General features: G+C 51.9%; 1 protein-coding gene across 3 annotated transcripts; it reads left to right on the top strand.

Annotated features, from left to right (window-relative positions):
* Positions 1 to 428: 428 nt before the first annotated feature.
* ARAP3 (ArfGAP with RhoGAP domain, ankyrin repeat and PH domain 3) lies at positions 429 to 26745 on the top strand. Of its 3 annotated transcripts, XM_061423741.1 has the most exons (33): positions 429 to 516; positions 2144 to 2693; positions 2805 to 2866; positions 2962 to 3073; positions 6466 to 6666; positions 6803 to 6872; positions 7141 to 7261; positions 7353 to 7537; positions 7631 to 7737; positions 7997 to 8196; positions 8289 to 8374; positions 8531 to 8713; positions 8854 to 8989; positions 9641 to 9757; positions 10195 to 10342; positions 10447 to 10549; positions 12580 to 12799; positions 13538 to 13601; positions 13847 to 14010; positions 18697 to 18909; positions 19170 to 19275; positions 20405 to 20552; positions 20877 to 20945; positions 21570 to 21644; positions 21743 to 21857; positions 23634 to 23762; positions 23861 to 23994; positions 24231 to 24313; positions 24413 to 24448; positions 24554 to 24617; positions 24715 to 24852; positions 25039 to 25077; positions 25574 to 26745. In XM_061423741.1, exons 2-33 carry the CDS (start codon positions 2161 to 2163, stop codon positions 26057 to 26059), a joined length of 4647 nt encoding a protein of 1548 aa, XP_061279725.1. In that variant the 5' UTR covers positions 429 to 516; positions 2144 to 2160; the 3' UTR covers positions 26060 to 26745. The 3 variants fall into 3 exon arrangements, with proteins under 3 accessions (XP_061279725.1, XP_061279727.1, XP_061279726.1); XM_061423743.1 differs by lacking the exon at positions 24715 to 24852; XM_061423742.1 differs by lacking the exon at positions 25039 to 25077.
* Positions 26746 to 27643: the final 898 nt, after the last annotated feature.

The raw sequence follows: 27643 nt of genomic DNA, 5'->3' as shown, positions 1-27643 counted from the left end.
TTAACTGGGTACCAGAGTCCAGCCACCCTGCTGGGCGTGGGAGAGGTGGTGCCCTGGGGACTTAGGGCCCGATGCTTTCCCTCCCCTTTTGACAAGACGGACGGGGAGGGAACGGCGGCGGGGATGCAAAGCTGTCCCTCGCAGCACTCTCCTTCTCTCTCTTGTTCTACCCTTGTCCCCAGTTCCGTCTAGTCTCTGCCTCTTTGTCCCGCTCTTTAAGGCTGACTCGGCCTCCAACCCTGTTCCGGCCCCCCCGCCCTTTCTGGGCCCCTAAAGGGGCTGAGCTGGTTAGGCTGTGAGATAAGCACAACGGTTGGGTAAGGAGCCCAAACCTTTAGAAGACCGCCGCTTGCACAAGGAGTGGCCGGGGCCTCCGCGGAGGGAACCGACGACAGGGGCGGGGCGGGGCTCCGTCGGGGGAGGGCTGAGGGGAGGCGGGGCCGGCGCGGCGCGACCCGGAGCCTCGGACGGCGCGGCGGGTGGGTACCGGGGAGCGGACGGCGGCCGCGTAGTGAGGTGAGGACCCCCGCGCCCCCCGGCTCCTGCCTCCCAGACTCCTCCCTATCACCTCGAGGGCCTCTGTGGGATCCCTGGCCCCACTCCGCGCCCGCGGCCCTCCCCTCTCCCCCTCCCCGCCGCGATCAGCCCCTCCCTCCGGTTGCCGGCCTCTGCCCCCTCCCTCCTTGCCCCCTCCCTCGTAGTAGCCGGAGCTGCCCTGTGCTGCCCTGCCCGCCCCCCCTGGCCCCCACCCCCCGCACTCCTGCCCCGCTCACCTCCTAGTTCTCAGTCCCGTGCCCTCGAGTCGGGCCTGAGTCACCGGGAAACTGGACTCTGAGTCAGGACGGGAGGTGCAGCACCCGGGCCCTATCTTGGGGAGGGGGCTCTGCCGCAGAGAGGCAGAGAGAGGCCAGAACTGATGCTGGGGCGAGAGGCAGTTCTGGTAAGAAGGACCCCGCAGGAGAGAAACTGGGAGAGAGAAGTACGGGCAGAGGCAGAGACAGAAACCTAAGAGTCAGAATTGGCCAGACACAGATAAAACTGAAGATCTAGTTGAAATGGAGACAGAGGCAAGGAGAGGCTTAATGACAGCAAAACAAGGAAGGGACCAAGATGGATTTAGACATAGAGATGGAGTTGGAATGCGGTGGGGACAGGGACAGGGTAGACAAAAACTCACGGAGAGAGGATCCAGGAGAGGTCTAGGTACTAACTAGATCAGGGTCCACGTCAAGGTGGTGGAATGGGACAGAGCCTCAGAGACCTGAGTCCAAAGGCATGGACAGGGCAAAGGAAGGCTTGGAGAAAGCAGAGGTAGGGGAATGTCATTTCGCAGTGTGAGTTCCTGCAGGGTGGGTGTTCCAGTTTGCACACACATATGGGAGAAGATGCTGCAGGTGGGTGCTGGGTGGAGACCCTGGTGTACCCCCGGTCCCTCATCTCTCTCGCCCAGTTAGTTCTCTGCCCCATCCTCACTCCCCAAGTGGCCTGTGCCCAGATGTTGGTACTGCCTAGAGCTCTCTGGACAGCCTGACCAAGGCAGGCAGGATGTGGGGGCGGCCAGAGCTGGAGGGACAGGAAGGAAGTCTGAGCAGAGACAATAGGTGGAAGGGGAGGAGGAACTGGGAACGACCAGGATTAGGATGGCCGGAGCCTATACTCAGCCCTGGAACCAGTGGGAGTGGGAGGTGCGCCTCCCTTCTTCTCCTCCCCTCTCCTCTGTGTCATAGCAGCTTCATCGTGGGCCCCTCCTCCCCACCAGCCTCTGTCATCCCCACCCCTGCAGGGTTCTGGCATCTTGTCCCAGGCTTGCTGACTTGAGTATATGCAGAGCTTTGACCCAGACACTGCGTGGGCAGGAGCTAAGGGGCCAATGCTCTCACCAAGAAGCCAGCTTGCCATGAGCCTGGGGCAAGCCTCCTCCCCTCCCTGGCCTCAGTTTCCTCCTCTGCAAATGAAGGGGTGCTCCTACAATGGGGAGGCCCTTTCCAATGTTTGGGGTTGGCTCTGCCTCCGGATCACAGGCTTCTGGTCATTTTCTCTGAAGGAAGACTGGAGTCTGGTGGCCTCTGTCCAAGCCTCAGACGTTGGGACAGGGAGGGGGAATCTCAGCCTGAGCCCTCCCTTCACCCTGCCCCTCCCCCAGCAATGGCCTGAGCCCCCATGGCTGCCCCTCAGGACCTGGACATCGCTGTGTGGCTGGCCTTGGTGCACCTGGAGCAGTATGCAGACGCGTTCCGGCAGCAGGGTCTGGCTACAGCGGGTGCGGCCCGTGGCCTGGGCCACGGGGAGCTGAGGCAGCTGGGCGTCAACGCCACGGGGCACCGGAAGCGCATCCTGCGCCTGCTGCAGGCGGGCACTGCCGAGGGCCCCCCGGATCCCCAGCCTGAAAGTGCCATGGAGCCTTCGCACAGCCCAGCACCCCCAGCCCAGCCCACCAAGCCTGTGCCTAAGCCCAGGACAGTATTTGGTGGACTCAGTGGCTCCGCCACCACCCAGAGGTCTGGGTTGGGTCCAGCCGTCTGGAGACCAGAGGCATCCAAGAGCCCAGAGCCCAGCCTGAGTCCGAGGTCCCCTACTGTCCCTCCGAGGTCTTCCTCCGAGCAGCCGTCGGCCTCAAATACTGTGGAGATGATGCCCAATGCCATCTACTTTGGCTTGGACTTGAGAGGCGGGGCCCAGACAGCTCAGGACATGTGAGTGGGGTCGGCTCCCTGGGACCCAATGCTGGGGGCAGGGAGGAGCAGGGCATGAGGGCTTGTCCTTCCTTCTCTCTCCCTGAATGACCACTAGACCTCTCTCCTTAGGGCCCCAGACAGCTCTCAGACAGCTGCCCCCACCCCTGCCCTCAGGCCCACAACGGGCACAGGTAGGTTGGCTATCATGGGTTGGGGGAAAGGAGCTGTGCCCCTCAGGACTCTCACCTGACCTCTTCCCTGTCTCCCCTGTTTCTCCACCTGCCAGTGCACATCATGGACCCTGGTTGCCTGTACTATGGTGTCCAGCCTGTGGGGGTCCCAGGGGCCCCCGACAGAAGAGAAGGCAGAGGTGTCTGTCAGGAAAGGGCTGAACACAGGTGAGTGGTCCATAGAGTGACTGTGGCAGGAAGAGGAGCGGGTTGAGCTGGTGGCAGCCGTGTTTCCCATTGGTCATCAAATGTGTGTTGAGTGTCCACTGTGTGCCAACTGGGTTATTGAGATTCAGGATGAATATGACAGACAGACCCAGTCTCCCATTAGGCAGCCTGTGACTCATTGGGGACAGATAAGAAATAAAACAGGTAGACAAAGAAATGCATATATGACTTAAAATACGGAGAAGTGCCTTTCTTTCATTTAACAATCTTTTTTGAGCACCTACTGAATGTCAAATATTGTTGTAAATACTTGGGATAGATCATAAATCCCTGCCCTTGTGGGAAATCAGTCAATTAACAATAGATGTAATAAATGAGTTATTCCTGTGTTGAAAGGTAATAGTGAAAGTGAAAGTGCTAGTCACTCAGTTGTGTCCGACTCTTTGCGACCCCATGGACTGTAGCCTGCCAGGTTCCTCAGTCCATGGAATTCTCCAGGCAGGAATACTGGAGTGGGTTGCCATGCCCTTCTACAGTAAAAGGTAATAAGTACCATGAAAAAAAATTGAAAAGGGTAAGAGGGCCAGATGGGGTGAGGGGGGGAAAGGACTGCAGTTTTTCACCAGGAGTTGCCAGAGTGTTAAGAAGATGATGTTTGAGCTAAAACTTGAAAGAAGTGAGGGAGTTAGTCCTTCTAGGGGAAGAATGCTGCAAGTGGGAAGTGTGGGCAGAATAGAGACTTTGAGAAGGCCGTGTAACCAGGGGATCCGGGAGCGATGACAAGGTCAGCAGGGCTGGGACAGAGGGGGCCAGGGTGGGAAGAGCTGGGGCAGAAGCTGTCAGAGAGGCAAAAGGAGCCATATCGGGACTTTCACTTTTACTCTTAAGTGAAATGAGAAGCGAGCTATTGGAAGGGTTTTGACTTATATTTTAAGAATCCCTCTGGCTGCTGTGTTGGCAATGATCTGTAGGGGCAAAAGCAGAAGCAGAGAGACTAGTTTGGAGGTTCTTATTGTGATCTAGGTGAGAAATCTCAGGCTACTGCTATGAGAGTGGGAAGGGTGAGGAGTGGTTGGTTTGGGTTATATCTTGAAGACAAACTGTCCTAGTAAATTGAATTGTGACAGAAAAAGAGGAGTCAAGAAAGACTTCAAGGGTTTCCGTCTGAGCCTGCACTGTCCGGTGTGGTAGCCAGTAACCACGTGTGACTGCTGAGCACTTGAAATGTGGCTAGTCTGGTGTGAGCTGTGCTAAAACTATAAAACAACCAAATTTCAAAGACCGTTTGATAGTGCTTTTCTGAGCAACTGAAAGTTCATGGAGTTGTTGTGGTCTGAAATGGGGAAGACTATGCATAACACCGGAGTAAGGCAGATTGAGAGTTCAGGTTTTGATGCGTTGAATTTGAGGTGTGTATTATATGCCCAAGAAGAGGTGGTAAATAGGCTGTTGGATATACAAGTCTGGAGTCTGGGGGAGAGGTCTGAACAGGAGATCTAGGTTTGTGTGTTGTCAGCATTTAGATGGGTGTATGTAGCTGTGAGTGAGTGTAGGTAAAGCGGAGGACCAAGATAAGGTCCTGGCATACTCCAGGATTGAGAGATTGGGGATAGAAGGAAGAATCAACAAAACAGGCTGAAAAAAAAACCTTAGTGAAGTAGGAGGAGAATCAGGAGAAGTTGATGCCACAGGAGCTAACGGAAGAATAGATATAAGGTGGAGGAAGAGGTCAGGTCAGATGTATCCAATGCTACTGAAGGTCGGGTAGATGAGCACTGAGAATTGACCTCTGGAATTGGTGACACGGAGGTTACTCGGGACCTTGACAAGTGCTGGGAGTGCAGGCTTGATTTGTGTGGGCTCAAGAGAGAACAAAGGAGAGGAACTGGAAATATGAAGACAACATTTTTGAGAAGTTTTTCTGCAAAGAAGAGCAGAGAGTTTGAGTGGTTATTGATAGTGGAAGTGGAGTCAAGAAAGGGGCTTTAATAGCATGGAATGCTGTGTATATTCATAGGTGAATAGGGATGATCTGATAGAGAGGGAAAACTAGTGGATATAGGAGAAAGAAAAGGGACAAAGTCTGGAGTGATGTCCTTGTGTAGGTGAGAGGACTGGAACCAAGTGCCCAGAGGACAGATCAGCTTTAGACAGGGGTGTTTGTCATAGTACCAGGAGGAAAACTGTGTATATGTGGAATGGGGCAGATGGGCCGCTGGGGGTCTGTGGCGATTATCCTCTGGTTGCTTCAGTTTCTCAATTAAGTAGGAAACAAGTAGGGTAGGGTGGAGGTTCTTAACCCGAGCTGCACTACAGCCTGGGGAACTTTGAAAATGACAGATGCCTGGGCCTTGTTCCCAATGACTCAAATTTAAGTGTCTGGCATGGGGCTCACACAGGGCTTCCCCGGTAGCTACGTGGTAAAGAATCCACCTGCCAATGCAGGAGACTCGGGTTCAATCCCTGGATTGGAAAGATCCCGTGGAGTAGGAAATGTCAATCCATGCCAGTATTCTTGCCTGGAAAATCCCGTGGACAGAGGAGGCTGGCGGGCTCTAGTCCATGAGGTCACTAAGAGCTGGACATGACTGAGCACACACGTATGCACATGGGGTTCATATGCAGATATGTTTAAGTTTCCTAAGTGATTTGTACAGCTGAGGTAAGGAACCACTGGAAAGTGACAGAATAATAGAGGACTTTCTGGGAAGGAATACCTGAAGGATGGAAAGAAGCAGCCTAGGGAAGTGTGTTCCAGGCAGAGGGAACAGTATGGCAAAGACTCTGAACTAGGGAAGAGAATGTGGCTGGACTGTAGTGAGCAAGGCAAAGGCAATGCAGGATGAGGTTGTCAGAGTTGCCCTGGGTCTCTCTGTACACAGTCTTGCATCCACTGGTAAGGAATTTTGATAGGTGTTAACGGGAAGTCATTGTAGAGATTCCTGCAGGTGCGTGAAATGATCTTATTCGCATCCTTGGTGGAAGGGCGAGAATGGAAGCAAGTGACTGGTTAGACAATTGCCTTCACTTCGGTGAGAGCTATTGGGAACTTGGTCCAGGGAGAGAAAGGCAAGAACTTTTTGGAGAAAGAACCAATCAGACTTATTGATGAGATAGGCAGCTGTGGCAGAAGTCATCTGTGTTAGTTATTCCCCAACTTTTCCACCAAGTAATACTAATGGCAGATGCAAAGGACTGACATTTTTCAAAAGAAAAGTCCTAGTGTGCCCTGGGAAGAAGATCCATGCTCGTGTTTTAGGTTTTCGGCCTCCCTGTTCCCTTGCTTAAAAAGCAGATCTGGTACCTGCTGGGCATTCCAGTAGGTGCTGTGGGTGGGGCTGTCCAGGGAACTGGCTCTAAAGTGTGTTCCCCTCTGTCTTGGCCCCCACAAGGCTCAGCAGGCCGGATCTGGAAGCACGTGAGGATGCTGGTTATGCCAGCCTTGAGCTGCCTGGGGACTCCACCCTCTCCCTGCCCACCCTGGACACAGAGACCAATGATGACCTCATTTCACCCTATGCCAGCTTCTCCTCCACGGCAGACCGCCCCACGCCCCTGCTCAGTGGCTGGCTAGACAAGCTGTCCCCTCAGGGGTGGGGCTGCTGGGAAGGGGAGCGGGGCACGGGAGGCTGGCTGGTGGTGGAGGTCGGGTCTCAAGTGCTCCCAGATCCTAAGACCCCTGGAGTGCAGGTCTTCCCAGTTACTGATCTCGGCCTCTCCCTTCCCCAGAAACTACGTCTTTCAGAGGCGCTTTGTGCAGTTCAACGGGAGGAGTCTGATGTACTTTGGCAGTGATAAGGTAGGTCTGGGAGATGCTTCATGGGGCCTGGGGAAAGGGAGAGGGAGAGCTGAGAGAGGCTCAGGATGGGAAGGCCAATCCCCCCGTGGTGGAGAGGCAGGCACCATGTGACTGTTGTCAGGGTCAAAAGGAGCGCAGTTAGCAGCTGTACCCCACTGCTTGCGGGATGAGTGCCGAATCTCATTAAATGTTGGTTCTGGCCCCCAGGGGTCAGTGCACATGGCTGAGTTCCTGTCCCCAGGGGCCAATGGGCTGTCTGTCCCTCCAGGACCCCTTCCCCAAGGGTGTGATCCCTCTGACGGCCATCGAGATGACCCGCAGCAGCAAGGACAACAAGTTCCAGGTCATCACCGGCCAGAGGGTGTTCGTGTTCCGCACAGAGAGTGAGGGTGAGGGCCAGGGCCCCCTGGGTTCAGAGCAGGGCTGGGGAGGCCAGGTGAGCTCACAGCCCACTTTACCTGCTTCCCCATCCCCCGCCAGCTCAGCGGGACATGTGGTGCTCCACGCTGCAGTCCTGCCTGAAGGAGCAGCGCCTCCTGGGCCACCCCCGGCCCCCGCAGCCACCTCGACCCCTCCGCACGGGCATGCTGGAGCTGCGTGGGCACAAAGCCAAGGTGTTTGCTGCGTTGAGCCCTGGAGAGCTGGCCCTGTACAAGAGTGAGCAGGTGAGCAGGGCTGGGCCAGGGCTGAGGGACCTGACCTAGCCCACTCGGACCTCACTGTGCCTGCCCACTGCCCCCGACCCCCGACTCTGCCAGGCCTTCTCTCTGGGCATCGGGATCTGCTTCATTGAACTACAAGGCTGCAGTGTGCGGGAGACCAAGAGTCGCAGCTTCGACCTGCTCACACCACATCGCTGCTTCAGGTGGGGCCCAGACTGGCAGGAGGCAAGGCCGGGGGAGAGACCTTGAGGGGGAACACTGGGGTGCAGAGGCCCCAAGGCCTCCTCCTTAGGATGTCAGTGGGTGTGTCCCGACGGGAGTCCAGTGAACAGGGTCAAGGATGTCAGGAGGGGCTGGGCTGGCCCACGTATGGCTGTGGTGGCTGCTGCAGGAATGCCCCGGGTGGTGGGGCGGGTAGGGGGCTGGGTGTCCAGGCCCACGGACTGGCTGTCCACCCCTCAGCTTCACAGCCGAGTCTGGGGGGGCTCGGCAGAGCTGGGCGGCCGCTCTGCAGGAAGCAGTAACCGAGACCCTGTCTGACTACGAGGTGGCTGAGAAGATCTGGTCTAATCGGGCAAACCGGCACTGCGCGGACTGTGGCGCCTCCCGCCCAGACTGGGCTGCGGTCAACCTGGGAGTGGTCATCTGCAAGCAGTGCGCAGGTGAGGGCTGGGGCCTTTAGCTGAAACGGGGAGGGGCTCGGGGGCTCGGGGCAGGAGGGCTCAGGGTGCCCATGCCCTTCACACCCTAACAGGTCAGCACCGGGCCCTGGGTTCTGGGATCTCCAAGGTGCAGAGCCTGAAGCTGGACACAAGTGTGTGGAGTAATGAGATAGTGCAGGTGAGAAGTCTGCAGAGGGAAAATGTGTGTCTGGGGGTGTGGGCTGGGGTGGAAGGAGCATGTGTGAAAAGGCCTTGGGTCCAGCCTGGGGACAGGATTGGAATGCCTGGGGATACAAGTTTCTGTCACTTGCCTCTGCTCCCTGTGACCCTGCAGTTGTTCATTGTCCTGGGAAACGATCGCGCCAACCGCTTCTGGGCAGGGTCACTCCCCCCAGGTGAGGGCCTGCACCCAGATACCACCCCTGGCCCTCGGGGAGAGTTCATCTCTCGGAAGTACCGGCTCGGTCTCTTCCGGAAGCCCCACCCTCAGTATCCAGATCACAGCCAGCTTCTCCAGGTAGGAGGGAAGGCCGGGGCTGATGGGTCTCTGAGTTGAAATGCCTAAACTTGGAGTGGGGCTGTTTTGGAGACAGGAGGACTGTCACCAGGGCTCCCAGTTTGTGTGCTGGGGTTGACAGAGGCCTTCTCTCCCTGTAGGCATTATGTACAGCTGTGGCAGGACCCAACCTGCTGAAGAACATGACCCAGCTCCTCTGTGTCGAGGCTTTTGAGGGAGAGGAGCCCTGGACCCCCTCAGCCCTCGATGGCAGCTTCCCTAGTCTCCTGCCCCCAGGTAATCCCCACAAGGCTTCCTCTCTCTCCCTGCAAGAATTCTCAGCCCTGACCCGTGCCTTGGTTCTTCTGGCGGGGGCCCCCAATTACCTGTCAGCTAGCCCATCACAATGGCCCAACTTGGGCAGTTTCCCAACCCTCCAAGTCCTCTAGGCCCTATTTCTTCGTATTTGAAATGACCACTAATGACCACTGTCTGGAGTGGATCTGGATGCTTGAGGTGTTAGTGCTGGCCTATCCCTGTCAGGGTCAACCCATAGGTCGGGTCAACCCATAGGTCAGTTCTCACCTGCCCAAGGGAAGTCTGATCATAGAAATGGTCATCTTACACAGGCTGGTCTCCAGTAGTCATGCCACAGGGGCCAAGACACTTACAGGAAGGACCCCTGCCTGAGCCTTCCACCCAGAGCTTACTTGTTTGCTGGCTGGTGGAGACAGGCAGTGGGCAAGGACTGGCTTAGAAACCTCATCACTGCCTGCCACCTTCTTCTGTGATCTGGGTGGTGAGGGGTCCAGCACCACTGGGCTCTACTAGGCCATGCTGCCCATGGAGTTGGGTCCCACTGTCTTCCTCGATTCAAGCACTTTCCCAAGGGGATCAGGGGGTTCCATTGCACTGGCCTGACGTGACCACTTCTCCTTTCCCTTGCAGACCCCTCCCCTGGCGTGTACAATGAAGTGGTGGTGCCTGCCACTTACAGCAGCTTCCTGTACTGTGGTCCCATCAGTAACAAAGCTGGACCCCCACCCCCTCGCAGGGGCCGAGATGGTGAGACGGGAGCCAAGGGATGGGAGGGGATGGGCAGAAACCAGGATGGTTGGGAGTGTTCCCTAGAGAGATAAGGAGGAGAGGACTGGGACAGGACACGCCCTGAAATGGACAAGGGTGCTGGGGTCAGAGGGACCGTGGCAGGGGTGGGGAGGGGCAGCATTGGGTGATTGTGCTTTGAAGTCACACCATGGGGGCTCAAATTGCAGCTCTGCTGCTTTCTCCCCATGTGACTTGGGCAAGTACTTCAACTCTGAGCCTCAGTTTCCCCATCTGCAAAACAGGATTGAATGTAAAAACTCCCCTCATAGAGTTGTGACGACTACAGGAGATCCTACGTAGGTAGAGGGTTTGGCACAGAATAATATCTGGCAAATGGGAATTCTGACAGTGGGGACAGAGGTCTGCTGCCTGCTGACCACCACTTTCCCTCTTAGCTCCCCCCCGACTGTGGTGTGTCCTGGGTGCGGCTCTGGAAATGTTTGTGTCGGAAAGCAGCCCTGAACCCCTCCACCTCATCCAGCCCCAGGATGTTGTATGTTTGGGTGTGAACCCCCCACCCACTGACCCAGGTGACCTCGACAGGTAACACCCACCCTGTTCCCTGAACTTCCCTTTTTCCCTCCTGATCCTGAGCCTGCCAGCCCTCTCACTCACCCCGTCCCTCCTCCCGGACCTCATCTCTCTAGGTTCCCCTTCTCCTTCGAGCTCATCCTCACCGGGGGCAGGATTCAGCATTTTGGCACAGATGGAGCTGACAGTCTGGAGGCCTGGACCAGCGCCCTGGGCAAGGTGAGATAGCTGAGACCCATCCCCCGCCTACAGCTCGTGGGTTCCCTGTACACCCTGCCCCCAACCTGTCCCCTCCTATTCCTGCAGCCACGCCCACCCCTGCCACTAACAGCTGAGGTTGACTAAGCACTTACTCTGTGCCAGGTCCTGTGTTAAACGCTGCCCACTCAATATCTCATTTAATTTTCACAACACTTAGAGGTAAGGATTATCAATATTTCACACCTAGAACTCAGAGGTTATGAAGCCACTCAGTCAAGGTCACAGAGCTAGAAGGCAGTAGAGCACAGGACGGAAGTCAGGCCTCTGTCTGCAAAGCTCACAGGCCAGACTGCACTGTGCTGGGCTCTTCCCTCAGAGAGGCTGCCACCTAACTCCTGCCCCCTCCCCCAGGCTCAGATCTCCAAGTCCACAGGCAAAGCTGCCTTCATCTGACCCAGCTTCTCCATTCCCAGGCAAGGCACTCTCTCCATCCTGCACCCCACCCCTGGCATTAAATTAGATCCCTGGCATTAAATCTAGATCCCTGGAGTCAGATATCCTGGGATTTGAGTCCTCTGACTCACATGTGTGAGCTCTTCCATATGGGTAGAGTGGGTGTCAAAGATCTACCCCCTGGGGTTGAGGATTAAGTGACACGTGAGGCCCACACTGCCTGGCACGCCGCAAGCCCTCCATCTGTGGGTGTTGAAGTAGTAATGGCGATGACAGTGATAATCGTTCCCATCCTTAAACAGCTTTTCCCCCAGCCCTGCTCCACCTTCAGCTCATCGCCCTGACGTGCCACCTCCCCGCCCCGCCACAGCTTCTTAGAAAGTTAGGAGCTCTGGCAGCTTGCAGTTCCTCCCTAACCCCTCTGGCTGCCCTCCTCGCCTTACTCTTCCGAGCGGTACCCCTGCAGGTGGCCAGTGACTTGCCCTGGGTGAGGTTCAAGGGCCTCCCTCTGGCCTCACCAGGTAGTCTGTATATCTGACACTACTCTGTAGGAAGCGCTCCCCTGCTCTGGCTTCTGACCCCACTCAGAACTCCTCACACCAATAAGCTGTCTTCATATCCTCTAAGGGCTCTGATACGGCCCTCCAAGTCTCCTCCTATTATCTCTTGCTTATTTGCTAAATTGTGTTTGACTCTTTTGAGAACCCATGGACTGTAGCCCGCCAGGCTTCTCTGTCCATTTCCCAGGCAAGTTGCCATTTATTCCTCCAGGGGATCTTCCCTACCCAGGGATCAAACTCACGTCTCTTACACTGGCAGGCGAGTTCACCACCACTGAGCCACCACTTTTCAAATATCCTTTAAGGCAGTGCTACCCCAAGTGTGGTCCGTTACCTGGTCCTGGCCGAGGAATTCTCTTACGGCCCGTGACAGGTTAAGTATAGAGCTTGAGAGTCACTATTTAGAATCTTTCATAGCAATGTGACAGAATAATTTTATGTGTGGGGTCTAATTTTTAAAAATTGGGGGCTTATATTTTATATGTCATTCTTTTTTCATTTCACTTTTCTAGTAATTTGTTTTGTTGTTTTTTAATCAAAGTGTTGGTTAGTGACAGATTGGTAAAAAAATTTTAAACTCCCTGTTCCTTCAGCACAAGTAGCTTGAGAAGCACTGCTTTGAGTTACTGCTTTGAGAAAAGGAATAGTCCTTTCTCCATGAAGCCTCTGCCTGGCCCCCTGGGGGTGGGACTTCCTGGGGCCTCGTGACTCTTCTGTCACAGCATGCAGCTACCCAGCGTGTCTTTCCCTACATCCCAATTAAGGGTATAACACTGCCTGCTGCACAGGCATCTTCTCTGTGTCGGCTGGAGCAAATCGAATTAAACTGCATTTCTTTCTTGTTTTTCTCCATCCATCTCCTGTCTCCTGCACCGGTCTTTTCTTTACTCTCTCCCCATCCCTTTCATTCCCCTCTTTCCTTGGCTTTCTCTCCATGTCTTCCTCTGCCTCCCCTTATCCCTCTCACTCTTACTTCTCTGCCCACCCTTGTCCCTTTCCCTGCCCTCCTCTTTCCCATTGTCCTCCTCCTCACAGTGGTTCTCTCCGCTGAGCTGTCACCAGCTGTTGGGGCCTGGGCTGCTGCGGCTGGGTCGCCTGTGGCTGCGGTCCCCCTCCCATACAACCCTGGCCCCTGGCCTCTGGATGTCTGGGTTCGGCCTTCTTCGTGGAGATCACCTCTTCCTGTGCCCGGCATCAGGCCCTGGGCCCCCAGCCCCTGAAGACATGGTGCATCTGCGCCGGCTACAGGAGATCAGTGAGCAGGGCTGCGGCAGGGAGGAAGGGTGGCTATGAGGGGTTGGGTAGTCGACCTTCATATATTTAGGGTCCCTATGGGAGATAGCAGGAATAGTGGATTCAGGCAGAAGTTCTAAAGTCAAATTGCCCAGATTTAGACCCCGCCACCCCACCATCACTTGCTGGCTGTGTGACCTTAGACAAGTTACTTAACCTCTCTGTGCTTTAGTTGCCTCATCTTCACATTAGGCTCAATAGTAGGGTTGTAACGAGTTTCATATAAGGCAATGCATGTTAAACACTTATCACAGAACTTGGCAGGAGGCATCTTACAGGTATTCAATAAATGTTATATATTATGTGTGTTATTATCATTATTTGAAGTCACTTGCTTGCTGGTTGGGGACTGAGAGAAGGGACTGGGAATTCTCTTTTCCTCTTAAAGAGGAACGGTGTGGGATAGATTTAGAGATCTGGAGACAAGAAACTTGAGTTCAAGCTCAGCTTTGCCATAACAAGTAATCTGAGGCATGTTAACTTAACCTCTCTGAGTTTATGTGAAACGGATGTCCCTCATTGCTGGCGGATTCTTTACCGTCTGAGCCCGAAGTGGGGATAATAGTATGTAACTCAAAAGGTTTAAGGCAGTATTGATTGTAAACCTCCTAGCATGGAACCTACATACCTTAAATACTTAATGAATATTAATCACTATGATGAAGATGATAATGATAGTGTCCCATGATTCTCCTCCAAGGTGTGGTCTCAGCAGCTGACACCCCGGACAAGAAAGAGCATTTGGTTTTGGTGGAGACAGGAAGGTAAGTCTTGCCCCTACCCTTGACTCTGGGCCCCGCTTCCTAGAGCACAGTTCACACCTTCCACCCAGGCCTGCTGGACCACTGCCCACTTCCTCAAAGTCACTTCCCTAGTCAGGGGCCCTGTCTGGGTTGGGTGTTGCTGCCCCCTGCTGGTGTCTCTGGGAAGTCTGATCCTTGTGCTCCTGGGCCTCTTAGCCTGAGGACTCCCCTGGAGCTGGCTCTGACTCAGATCTCTCGGGTCTCAGGACACTGTATCTGCAGGCAGAGGGCCGGCTAGACTTCTCAGCATGGAACGCGGCCATTGGCGGGGCAGCCGGCGGGGGAGGCACAGGGTTGCAGGAGCAGCAGATGAGCCGGGGTGACATCCCCATCATCGTGGATGCCTGCATCAGTTTTGTCACTCAGCATGGTGAGTGGGTACTGGCTGAGACTGAGCTAGTGAGGGATGGGAACATGGGCACTGCAGGTTAGATGGGATTGAGGAGGGAGATGTGTGCATGTGACTTGCCTTCAAAAACTTTGCCTCCAGAGACTGCAACCTGACAGTGACGAGCTGCTCTGCCTTTCTGAGCCTCAGTTCCCTCATCTTTAAAGTGGGCCAGGACTTCCCTGCTGGTTAAATGGTTAGGAATCCAGGCTCCCAATGCAGGGGGAACAGGTTCAACACCTGGTCAGAAAACGAAGATCCCGCATGCCACTAACATCCCACATGTCGCACAGTACAGCCGAAAACTTTAATAATAATTAAATAGATTTTAAAAAATAAAATGGGGCTGTTGGACTTCCCTGGCAGTTCCAGTGGTTAAGACTCCACGTTCCCAATGCAGGGGGCGCAGGTTCGATCCCCTGGTCAAGGAAGATCCCACATGCCGTATGGTATGGCCAAAAAATAAAAAGAAAGAAAATGGGGCTGCACACAGTCTCATGTTCCAGGATAGTGGTGATAAAGAGCACATGTGACGCATTTAGGACCTATAGGTGGTTAAGTGAGAAATAGATTTAAGGGACTAGATCTGATAGAGTGCCTGATGAACTATGGACGGAGGTTTGTGACATTGTATAGGAGACAGGGATCAAGACCATCCCCAAGAAAAAGAAATGCAAAAAAGCAAAATGGCTCTCTGAGACGGCCTTACAAATAGCTATGAAAAAAAGAGAAGCAAAAAGCAAAGGAGAAAAGGAAAGATATACCCATTTGAATGCAGAGTCCCAAAGAATAGCAAAGAGAGACAAGAAAGCCTTCCTCAGTGATCAGTGCAAAGAAATAGAAGAAAACAATAGAATGGGAAAGACTAGAGGTCTCTTCAAGAAAATTAGAGATACCAAGGGACATTTCATGTAAACATGGGCTCAATAAAGGACAGAAATGGTATGGACCTAACAGAAGCAGAAGATATTTAGAAGAGGTGGCAAGAATACACAGAAGAACTGTACAAAAAAGATCTTCATGACCCAGATAATCATGATGGTGTGATCACTCACTTAGAGCCAGATATCCTGGAATGTGAAGGCAAGTGGGCCTTAGAAAGTATCACTATGAACAAAGCTAGTGGAGGTGATGGAATTCCAGTTGAGCTATTTCAAATCCTAAAAGATGATGCTGTGAAAGTGCTGCACTCAATATGCCAGCAAATTGGGAAAACTCAGCAGTGGCCACAGGACTGGAAAAGGTCAGTTTTCATACCAATCCCAAAGAAAGGCAGTGCCAAAGAATGCTCAAACTACTGCACAGTTGCACTCATCTCACACACTAGAAAAGTAATGCTCAAAATTCTCCAAGCCAGGCTTCAACAATACGTGAACCATGAACTTCCAGATGTTCAAGCTGGTTTTAGAAAATGCAGAGGAACCAGAAATCAAACTGCCAATGTCTGCTAGATCATTGAAAAAGCAAGAGAATTCCAGAAAAACATCTATTTCTGCTTTACTGACTATGCCAAAGCCTTTGACTGTGTGGACCACAATAAATTGTGGCAAATTCTGAAAGAGATGGGAATACCAGACCACCTGACCCGCCTTTTGAGAAATCTGCAGATCAGGAAGCAACAGTTAGAACTGGACATGGAACAACAGACTGGTTTCAAATAGGAAAAGGAGCACATCAAGGCTGTATATTGTCACCCTGCTTATTTAACTTATATGCAGAGTACATCATGAGAAACATTGGGCTGGATGAAGCACAAGCTGGAATCAAGATTGCCAGGAGAAATATCAGTAACCTCAGATATGCAGATGACACCACGCTTATGGCAGAAACCGAAGAAGAACTAAAGAGCCTCTTGATGAAACTGAAAGAGGAGAGTGGAAAAGTTGGCTTAAAGCTCAACATTCAGAAAACGAAGATCATGGCATCTGGGTCTCATCACTTCATGCCAAATACATGGGGAAACAGTGGAAACAGTGAGAGACTTTATTTTTGGGAGCTCCAAAATCACTGCAGATGGTGACTGCAGCCATGAAATTAAAAGACGCTTACTCCTTGGAAGGAAAGTTATGACTAACCTAGACAGCATATTAAAAAGCAGAGACGTTACTTTGCCAACAAAGGTCTGTCTAGTCAAGGCTATGGTTTTTCCAGTGGTCATGGATGGATGAGAGAGTGGGACTATAAAGAAAGCTGAGCACCGAAGAATTGATGCTTTTGAACTGTGGTGTTGGACAAGACTTTTGAGAGTCACTTGGACTGCAAGGAGATCCAAACAGTCCATCCCAAAGGAAATCAGTCCTCAATATTCATTGGAAGGACTGATGTTGAAGCTGAAACTCTAATACTTTGGCCACCTGATGTGAAGAACTGACTCATTTGAAAAGACCCTGATGCTGGGAAAGATTGAAGGCGGGACGAGAAGGGGACGACAGAGGATGAGATGGTTGTATGGCATCACCGACTCAATGGACATGAGTTTGAGTAAGCTCTGGGAGTTGGTGATGGACAGGGAGGACTGGGGTGCTGCAGTCCATGGGGTCACAAAGAGTCAGACATGACTGAGCGACTGAACTGAACTGAAGTGTTCCATAGCTACTCTGACTGGGGTGTGGGCATGGAAGGAACAGGGCCCTCAGATGTTACTAGAGATGCAGAGCTATGGAGAACAGAGAGAGTGCAGCTATTTGGCAAGAGCCAAGCTGAGCAGCAAAACCGTTGAGGGTCTGAGTAGAATTATTCTGTGTGGGAGGGTTTTCCAGCCATAAAGGATGAACTATGCAAGGGGTTCCCAGAATTCTTCGTGAGTTTTGGCCTCTGCTTTTTTCTCTTTATCGAATAAGGATCAAATTAATTCTTTTCCCCCAGCAAACCCTCTTCAGAAGGCCGGACTCTTGAGAAGAAAATTCTCAGAAAACTAAGGAGGACAGTAAAGGGGAAGAAGGCACATCCATGCGCCCACAAATAGTTATGTTTACTACACAGACAATGGAGAGTCAGTGGTTAAAGACATCCTCCACGCCTTTGCAGTAGCCTCATGTACTGACTCCCCAAACTTAATAGACCCCATCCGCTTCTCAGCCTCACACGTGTTCCTAGGAGGATTGAAGTGAGAGGCCCAGTGAAAAGCCCTGGAGAAAGTGTGGGTGTTCTTCCCTGCTGCTCCACAGATCTTGCACCACCACGCTTCATTCAACACATATTTATTGAGCTGCTCCCCTGTGCCAGCCACAGCGGGTGGGGCAGTGAACGAGGAAGGTTCTGTGAAGCTCAGAGCCTTGTGGGAACGATGGGTAATAATTAAGAAAACAAATACACTCAGTTCTCATGATTCATGGCAGTTATAAAGTCACTGAAAACACTGGATCAATGAATGCTGAACTGTTGCCCCAGTGGAAATACAGAGTTAAGTTCCTGGGAAATTCTGGTCATATTTTCATCAGTTGATCAATATGTAACATTGTTTTATGTGTGCTTCTGTTTGAAGACACTTTTAATTTTTTTTAAGTTTTCATCTCTTTTCTTCTCTTTTTAAATTGAATTATTTTACAATGTGTTAGTTTCAGGTGTACGACCAAGTAATTCAGTTGTGTGTGTATGTGTGTGTATAAATATATAATACCTATATTCTTTTTCAGATTCTTTTCCATTGTAGGTTATTATAAGATGTTGAGTATAGGTCCAAGCTTTCATCTTTTAAATTTTTTTTATTTTATTATTTTTTAATTGAAGTATGGTTGATGTAAAATATTTGGTAAATTATAGGGGTACAATATAGTGATTCACTATTTTTGAAGATTGTGCTCCATTTATAGTTATTCTAAAATATTTTCTGCTTTCCCTGTGTTATACAATACATTCTTACAGTTTATTTTATACCTAACAGTATACTGCTCCTTCCCTATTCCCTCTCCATACTGGTCACCACTAGTTTGTTTTCTGTATCCATGAGTCTGCTTTAAAGACACTCTATTTACTATACAGTTGATTCGTTAACTTTGAACTTGCTGCCAGCAGTACTATAACTCATGCCTGAACAGAGCTTATCTGACACATGTGTTTTCTCCACAAGGTACATCACAGCCTTCTGGTACTTAGGAACACTAGACCGCACTTCAGCCCTAAATTGGGGGCCATTTTAAACAGTGAGATTCCACCCCCCCCCAAAGAAGAACAAGAATGCAAAAATATGTGGCTCTAAATATACCATTAGAATGACACTTGTTTACTGCTTGAGGCCTTAGCTGGGAAAATGTTCATCAGGCAACTGAAAATTTTCTCCATTTGTGCATGTTCACAAGTGACTGCAGAGTGCCGCAGGTATTGATTTGGGGGTTCCAAATACATTTTAGGAGGTAGATGAATTCATAAATTCAAAACCTGTGAATAACATGTCCTGAGTGTGATGTGATTTCATAGAGTGCTATTTAAAGATCAAAGTGGTGAGGAGAGAAGGGAGCTGCAGTGTGATGGCATGGTTAGGGATGGACCTTTTGAAGGTGAGGGCTGGAGTAGGGACCCGAGAAGCAAGGCCAGAGAGGCTGATTTCTATCTGACCATCCTACCCCCAATAGCCACGTACAGTATGGGGGGGGTGGGTCAAAGACAGGGCACTGGGTGAGTGATAGCAGGTCTTGGGCAGCGGTGAGCTGAGATGCTGGCTGTTCACAGGGCTCCGGCTGGAGGGCGTATACCGGAAAGGGGGTGCCCGCGCCCGCAGCCTGAAGCTGCTGGCTGAGTTCCGGCGGGATGCCCGGTCCGTGAAGCTTCGACCAGGGGAGCACTTTGTGGAGGATGTCACCGACACGCTCAAACGCTTCTTTCGAGAGCTTGATGATCCTGTGACCTCTGCACGGTTGCTGCCTCGCTGGAGGGAGGCTGCTGGTGGGTTCAAGAGCCTCATGGGCAATGGAGACCCAGCCAGGAACTCCACGCCCCGCCCCCCCAGAATCTATAAGGCACCCTTGTGGGATTAGGCAGCCCCCACCCCAACACTCCTGCCACAATTGGCTGATCACCCAGGGACTCAGCTCAGGGAAAGGTGGGAAGGGGCGGAGACACATCCATCCTGGGTTTGTTTCTCTAAAAATCCCTCTGCTCTTCTTTCCCCGACTCTCACCACCCCTTGCCCATCACATCCCCAGAGCTGCCCCAGAAGAACCAGCGCCTGGAGAAATACAAAGAAGTGATTGGCTGCCTGCCACGGGTCAACCGCCGCACACTGGCTACCCTCATTGGGCATCTCTATCGGTCAGTACAGCCAGACCCCTGCAGGCTTCCCCCTGATCCTTCGTTACCTCTGTCCAATCACTCACTTACATTCACATATCCACCCCATAGACAATTGTTCAGTGAAGGTGTAACAGCATAAAGGTTCACAGGATGGACTTTGGGGTCAGACAGACCTAGGCCTCAATCTGACTCCATTATTCTAGCGCATGACTTTGGATAAATTATGTTTTCTTTGAGCCTCAGTTTCCTCATTTGTAACAGGAAGATGGTATAAGGTATAGTATCCACCTCATGGGCTTCCCTGATGGCTCAGCGGTAAAGAATGCTCCTGCCAATGCAGGAGACCAGGGTTCAATCCCTGGTCTGGGAAGATTCCCTGTAGTAGGGCATGGCAACACACTCCAGTGTTCTTGCCTGGGAAATCCCATGGACAGAGGAGCTTGGTGGGCCACAGTCCAGGGGGTCGCAAGGAGTCGGACATGACTCAGCAACTAAACCATCACCACAACCATCCATCTCATAGGTTATATGAGATTTAAATGATATACTTGTTGTAAACTTACCACAGCACCTGGCATATATGTGGTAAGCATTCAGAAATGGTGAACAATCGGCATTATTTTGTTTTATTTAATATTATTTGGCAGCAAAGGATTAGATGTTGGAGACACAAAGAGGAATAAGATGCAAGTCTACCTTTACCAGTCTATTGGGAGAGACAGATTTTTTAGATGATTCCAGGATGAGTCTCAGTTGTATGGTACTAATTACAGACTGGATAATTATGGCCTCTGGGCCAAATCCAGCTTATTGCTTATTTTTGTAAATAAAGTTTTGTACATAAAATGTAAAGTCATACCCATTCTCCTATATATATCCCATGGTTCCTTTCACACCACCAGAGCAGAATTGAGGGGTTGTGACAGATGGTACAGCATGAAAGCCTAAAATATAAACTTACATAAAAAGTTTGCTGACCCCTATGTGTAAGTCTGTCTCTCCCCTAGACTGGGAGCTCCTTGAGGGCAGGGTTGTGTCTAACTCACTGCTGTAGCCCAAGTGCTTAGCCCAGGCATATAGCAGGGACTCAATAAGTGTTTACCAAATGACTGCTGTACCCACCTGAGACCCTCACACCCCTCCACAGGGTGCAGAAGTGCGCTTCTCTGAACCAGATGTGCACACGAAACCTGGCACTGCTGTTCGCGCCCAGCGTGTTCCAGACAGATGGGCGGGGGGAGCACGAGGTGCGCGTGCTGCAGGAGCTCATCGATGGCTACATCTCTGTCTTTGATGTAAGCTTTCCTGACCCATGACCTATGGTCCCTCTCCCTGGATGCTGGATCCTGCTTGTCCCAACAAACCCCTAACCTCACCCTCCAAAGGCCCTCTGCATCAGGAACCCCATCCCAGAGCCCTGGGCCCCATCTCCTGTAACCACACTCCTAACATCCTTGCCCCTTAGCTCTCGGCTCTTCTGGCCTCTCCCCCTCTCCTCCAGGGGCTCTGGTCTTGCACATGTCTCCGGGCTTACTCTCTTTCCCGCAGCCTCCCGCTAATGCATACACACACCGACACACAGACACCCACAGACACACACCCTTTTGCCTCTTCCACAGATTGACCCTGACCAGGTAGCCCAGATTGACTTGGAGGTCAGTCTTATCACCACCTGGAAGGATGTGCAGGTAACTTGTCCTGACCCTAGACTTCTGAGTGGGCCAGGAGGGGACATCGAGATAGGAAGGTGACCTTCTGCTTCTAGGCCACAGGAAACCCAAGGAGAGGAGCGCCTTGGGGAGAGGTGGTTGGTTTAGGATTTGCTCCATTTATTCTACCCTGAGGGTTCTTCATTACAGAAGGGTGGCAGGAGCACTTTAGTTCCAGGTGTAGAGATCCAACGAAGGGTTAGCTAAGTTAGACAAAGAGGTGAGAAGACTAATAAATGCTGTAGCTAACATCTGGGGACGAATTATATTCCAAGCACCTGTAATCTCACTTTGGTGCCACACAACTCTAGGAGGTAGGTGGTCCCATTTTTTCAAAGAAACCGAGGTTTGAAGGGTCACTTATCCAAGGTTGTACTGTAGCGAGTGGCAGAGTCGGAACCCAGACTCCAACCTGTCTTCTCAAGTGCTACCGTACACAGTGCCACCACGCCTGGAGTTTCTTTTCTTTAAAGGGTCTGAGCGATGTTTGGGGTGAGGGTTCAGAGGAGGCCTCTGTAGGGGAAGCACTCATGAGACAACCTAAGGAGTCCTCTGACCTTGATTCTTTGTACTGTGTCCTCATTTCTTTACTCCTCCCCTCAGCTGTCCCAGGCTGGAGACCTCATCATGGAGGTCTTCATAGAGCAGCAGCTCCCAGACAACTGTGTCACCCTGAAGGTGAGTCTTGAGGGGACAGGAGGGGAGATGAGAGGGTGGCGGGCAGCAGGGGCAGTAGCCTGACCTGCATGGGTCCTCCGCTCTTGCCCTGACCCCAGGTATCCCCAACACTGACTGCTGAGGAGCTGACCAACCAAGTATTGGAGATTCGGGGGACGGCAGCTGGGACGGACTTGTGGGTGACGTTTGAGATTCGAGAGCACGGGGAGCTTGGTGCGTATGACAGCGCATGTGTGCATCCACGTGTGTTCGGGGTGAAAGTCACCAAGACTTTTGGGTTACCAGATAAGCAGCTGTCCTCTCGGGCTTTCTTTTTTTTTCCTTTTTGTATTTATTTGTTTGGCTGTGCCAAGTCTTAGTTGCATCAAGTGGGAGTTTTAGTTGTGACACGTGGGATCTATTCCCTGACCAGGGATCGAACCCAGACCCCCTGCATTGGGAGTGCGGAGTCTCAGCTGCTGGACCACCAGAGAAGTTCCTACTCACCCTTTCTCAATACTCTCTGTACTCTTGTCTTTCGTGGGCCCCAGAGACCCTTGGTTTCTCTTTCACATCAAAGGAGGTGTCTCTTTTTACTTTGCCCAGGCTCCAAATGCTGGAGGGACTTGGGGCTCAATCCTCAACCCTCTTCCTTTCTCTGTGTGTTTCCTTGGGTGAGCCTTATCCATTCCTGTGGCTCTAAATACCACTAATAAGCTGGCCCCAAATGTTTATGTGTGGTCCAGACCCCTCCTCTGAGCTCCAGACTCACATAGCCAGATGCCTGCTTGACTCCTGCACTTGTACATCTTGTAACATGTCATATTTTAAATACCCAAGACCTGACTACCCTGGCAGTCCAGTGGTTAAGACTCCACACTTCCACTGGAGGGGATGCAGGTTTGATCTCTGGTTGGGGAACCAGCGGTCCCACATGCCACGTGTACAACCAAAAAAAAAAAAAAAGGTGAATAAAAAATTCTAAGACCAAATTCAATTCCCAACCCCCTCCCCTGACAAAAAGCCCAAGCCATTTCCTAGTTTTCCCTACTCCGTCACTGAATCAGCATTCACTCAGCATTATCGAGGCCAGACACTTGGGACTCCTCTGGGACTCCTTCTGTTCCTTCATCTTCATACCTACCGGCTAACTAGTCCTCTTGAGTCTAAATGTATCTTTCTAAATATACCACCTCTCCATCTCCATTGCTACCACTTTAGTTGAAGTCACCATGATCTTTCTGCATCCCAACACTAACCACGAAAATGTACAGCTCCATAAAGGACACAGCTGGCCAGTGTCCCTTCTTGCCTTCCAACAAGCCATTTTCCACACAGCAGTCAATGAGCATGTTCAAGCATAAATTACATCATGCCATTCCCGTGGTTAAAACCTTCCAATGGCTTCCCATTGCACTTAAAATAAAATTCAAACCCTTTATTCTAGCCTACAAGACCCTGAATATCTGGCACTCACTTATTTTTCAGACTTCATCTCAAATGACATGTCTTCCTTGTTTCAGCCATGCTGGCTGTTAAGTTCAAGCACATCTTTCCTAACTCAGGGCCTTTGGTGCTGCATTTCATCGTCCCTGGAGTCCTCTTCCCCCATCTCTGAATGGCTTGTTCCCAATCCTTCAGGCTCTGTGTTTCATCTTCAAATGCTTCCTCTGAAAGGCTTTGCCTGGTCACCCTGTCGTCTCAGTAGCTGCCCTGTTTCTCTCTCTCAGCTTTTTATTGTTTCCTTCAGAATATTGGTTTGTCTTTACCTGATTTACTTATCTGTTACTCTCTGCTCCCTTACCAGGCTGTGGGCTTTGTGAAGGCAGGCTGGGTGTTTCAGGCTCCCTACTGTATCCCCAGGGGCAGCCTGGTGCCTGGCACAGTCAGTGCTAAATTATGCCTGTGGCTGGCTGGATGAATGAATGAGTGACTGGTGGGTGAGGAGGAGGGGGGCGCCAGGCTGTGGATGGATATCTGGTTGACACCTACCCTCATCTTGCCCCCTAGAGCGGCCACTGCACCCCAAGGAAAGGGTCCTTGAGCAGGCCCTCCAATGGTGCCAACTTCCAGAGCCCTGCTCGGCCTCCCTGCTCCTGAGAAAAGTCTCTCTGGCCCATGCTGGCTGCCTCTTCACAGGTGAGCCTCCTTCTTCAGCCCAGCACCACCACCACTCCCTGCCCCAGGCCTCTCCCAGGGACCCTCCACCTAGCCCTGCCCTGCCCACCTGTGCCCAGGTATCCGGCGTGAGAGCCCACGGGTGGGGCTGCTGCGGTGTCGGGAGGAGCCCCCCCGCTTGCTGGGAAACCGCTTCCAGGAGAGGTTCTTTCTGCTGCGTGGCCGTTGCCTGCTGCTGCTCAAGGAGAAGAAGGTGGGCCCTGGGCGAGTGCGGAGGGAGGCTGGATAGCTATGTGGGAGGAGCCCTGACTGCTCGACCTTGTCACTCCACAGCCCATTTTTCCATCAGTCTCATTGCTTCCCTGGCCCTTTGACCTCTCTGACCCTTTGACTTCATACAACTCCAGTGCTTCCATGGTTTCTTGACCTCCTTAACCATGATCCTTCTCTCTCACCTCTCAACCTCACTGCTGGCCTTCATGTTGTCAGAGCTCTAAACCGGAACGAGAGTGGCCTTTGGAAGATGCCAAGGTCTACCTTGGAATCCGCAAAAAGTTCAAGCCTCCCACCCCGTGAGTTTTTTCCCCCAGTCCACCCTTCTAGAGGCATGAAATGCCACCACCCCTCTGGCTTTCTGATCACCCACATCACTGGTCTCCTTTGCTTCTCAGGTGGGGCTTCACATTGATGCTGGAGAAGATGCACCTGTGAGTACCTCCCAGCCAGGCTCCCCGTCCTCCGGCCTTTCCTATCCTCCACCTGTCTAGTTGTGACCCCTTTCCTCCTGGTGATCCCACTCTGATCACCCCCAGCTACCTGTCCTGCACAGACGAGGACGAGATGTGGGACTGGACCACCAGCATCCTCAAAGCCCAGGTGAGGGGAAGGAGGGAGCTGAGAGCCAGGTCTGTGGGCCCAGCTCTACCCTCAGCACCTCCCATGCCCACCGGTGCCTCCCCTGCCCTCTCTCCAGCACGATGACCAGCAGCCAGTGGTCTTACGACGCCATTCCTCCTCTGACCTCGCCCGTCAGAAGTTTGGCACCATGCCTTTGCTGCCCATCCGTGGGGATGACAGTGGGGCCACCCTCCTATCTGCCAATCAGACCCTGGTGAGGTTCCCCTAGCCATCCCTGCCCATGCCCTGTGCACACTGCAGGAGGAAATGGCATGTCTGCCAGCCTGGTGCCCCCTCTGCCTTCTCTGTGCCCCAATTCTCCACCTGCAGCTCCTGCTGCCAGGCCTCACTGTGTCTCTGTGTCTCTCCCTCCTTGCCTCCCCACCCTACCTGTGTCTAGCGGCGACTTCACAACCGGAGGACCCTGTCCATGTTCTTTGTGAGTACTGTGCCTGCTCCAGTTCTGTACCTGTCAGCCCTGTGCTCTGTGCTGCTTGAGCCCATGTGCTGTCTGTATTTGCCCGATGCAGGCCATACGTGAGTGTGTGTGCGGGTGGACAGAGAGTGTTGCGACCTGAAGGAATGAGGAAAACAAGGGATGGTAGGATGCAGTGAAGAAAGGGGGAAGTGGTCACAGGATTTGAGAAGTAGGAGGAAGTGGTTAAGTGAATGCATTTTGGAGTCAGACAGACCTGGGTTGAAGCCCCAGCTCCACCATTTACCTATTGTGTGATCCTGGGCAACTTATTTAACTCTTCCGTACCTCAGCTCACTCACCTGCAGTGTATCCATCATACAGGGCTGTTTTTGACATCATACATGCAAAAGTATTTTTGCAGCATCTGGTCAAGAGGAAGAGCTCAATAAATGTTAGCGATTAATAATCTGGGAACTCTAACTCTGTGCCTGCCTCTGGTGACCCCATTCTCATCCAGCCAATGAAGTCATCCCAGGGGTCTGTGGAGGAGCAGGAAGAACTGGAGGAGCCTGTGTATGAGGAGCCGGTGTATGAGGAAGTGGGGGCCTTCCCCGAGCTGACCGAGGACATCTCCACCTCCTTCTCTACCCCACGGGAGCGGACAGCCAAGCCGGAGACCGCCCTCCCCAGCCAGAGGTCCTTTGATCAATATCTTCTGTCCAAAGCAGGCCCCCAGGCCTGGGAGGAGAGGCCACCTGAGCCCCCTCCGGGCCCCCCTTCCAAGAGCAGCCCCCAGACACATGGGTCCCTGGAGGAGCAGCTACTCCAGGAGCTGAGCAGCCTCATCCTGAGGAAGGGAGAGACCACCACAGGCCTGGGCAGCCCTTCTCAACCCTCCAGCCCCCAGCCCCCGAGCCCCAATGGCCTTCCGACACAGACACCTGGCTTCCCCACCCAAACTCCCTGCACTTCCAGTCTACCCCGCAGCCAGCCCCTCACATGACTCTGGGACAGCAGTCTGAGGGGTAGGTAATCAAAGACCCAAGCTCTCCCCACGGCAGACACTGCCGGTGCACGTCTGCCCTGGCTGGAAAGACTCTACAGAGTCCAGTCTGGTGCTGTGGAAAGAGCACAGGGCCAGGAGCTCCCGAGACAGCATCCGGCTCAGAAAAGAGGCAGGTCATGGCGCCGCGTTCGGCCTCCGCTGACTCTCCTGTACCATGAAGTAACTGAAATAAGCAGAACAATGAATGTTAAACTGTTTCTCAGAACTGTAAGGCCCACATAGTTTCCCTCAAGAAGGGCACTTCCTGCTTTATGTATTTGATATGTAGGGATTCTGTGAGAGATTTGGGGTTTGAAAAGAATTGTTTTATGCATTAACAGTAAAAAGATTTGGAAGGCAAACTTTTTTTTTGGCCACACCACTTGGCATGCGGGATCTTAGTTCCCTGACCAGGGATCAAACTGGCATCCCCCTGCGGTGGAAGCATGAAGTCTTAACCACCTGACTGCCAGGGAAGTCCCTGGAAGGCACAAATTTGAATGATCTCCAAGTTTATCCTACCCCACCTTTAACATTCAGAAACTACAGTGAAGCCCTAGAGTGGGAGGTTGATTAGGGTTGGGAGGTGGGGCAAAAGGAGCCAAAAAGGATGGGTCCCTGTTAATAAACCTTGAAACAAAAAGGCTGCCATTAATTCATTCAGTTATTCAACATGTATATACTGAACACCTAATTGGGCCAGGTATTTGGGATATAGTGTGAACAAAAGAGATGGAGTCCTTGCTTTAATGGAGCTTCCACTGTAAAGGGAAAACAGAAGATGCACACACACAATCAGTGCTGTGAAACAACTAAACCAAAGTGATGTGCTTGTGGAGGTGGCACTGGGCTGGGTGGAAGGGTTTCTGTGAAGAGCTGAAATGTAAGAATAAGAAGCCAGGCATGTGGAATGCTGGGAGAAGGAGCACTCCAGAAGGAATGAAAAGGCAGTAGGTATGAAGGCTCTGCAATGGGAAGGGACTTGGGATATTGGGGGAAGAGCAAGGAGACTGGAGTGATACCACAGTATGGGCTGAGGGGAAAGATGGGGAGGGACCTGATCATGCACAGTCTTGTAGGCCATGATTTTATTCTGAAGCAATCAAAGAGTTTTAGGGAAGAGAGGGGTGAAATTTTCTCCTTTTTAAAAAAAGATTGATCACTCAGGCTGTTTTCTGAACAATGGATTGTTGGGGGGAAGACTGAAAGAGACCAGGTACCAGACCATATGGGAAACTGATAATGGGGGCTTGGACCAGGCTGTTGGTTCTAGAAATTGAGAGAAGTTATTAAGTGGGAGATAGAACATTTAAGACTTCCTGATGGATGGAAATATCAATACCTCAGATATGCAGATGACACCACCCTTATGGCAGAAAGTGAAGAAGAACTAAAGAGCCTCTTGATGAAAGTGAAAGAGGAGAGTGAAAAAGTTAGCTTAAAACTCAACATTCAGGAAACTAAGATCATGGCATCTGGTCCCATCACTTCATGGCAAATAGTTGGGGAAACAATGGAAACAGTGACAGACTTTATTTCTTG

This window comes from Bos javanicus, chromosome 7 (assembly GCF_032452875.1).
Source record: "Bos javanicus breed banteng chromosome 7, ARS-OSU_banteng_1.0, whole genome shotgun sequence".
Taxonomy (NCBI): Eukaryota; Metazoa; Chordata; class Mammalia; order Artiodactyla; family Bovidae; genus Bos; species Bos javanicus.
Note: the sequence above shows the minus strand (reverse complement) of the source record. Positions and strands in the feature narration are given on the sequence as shown.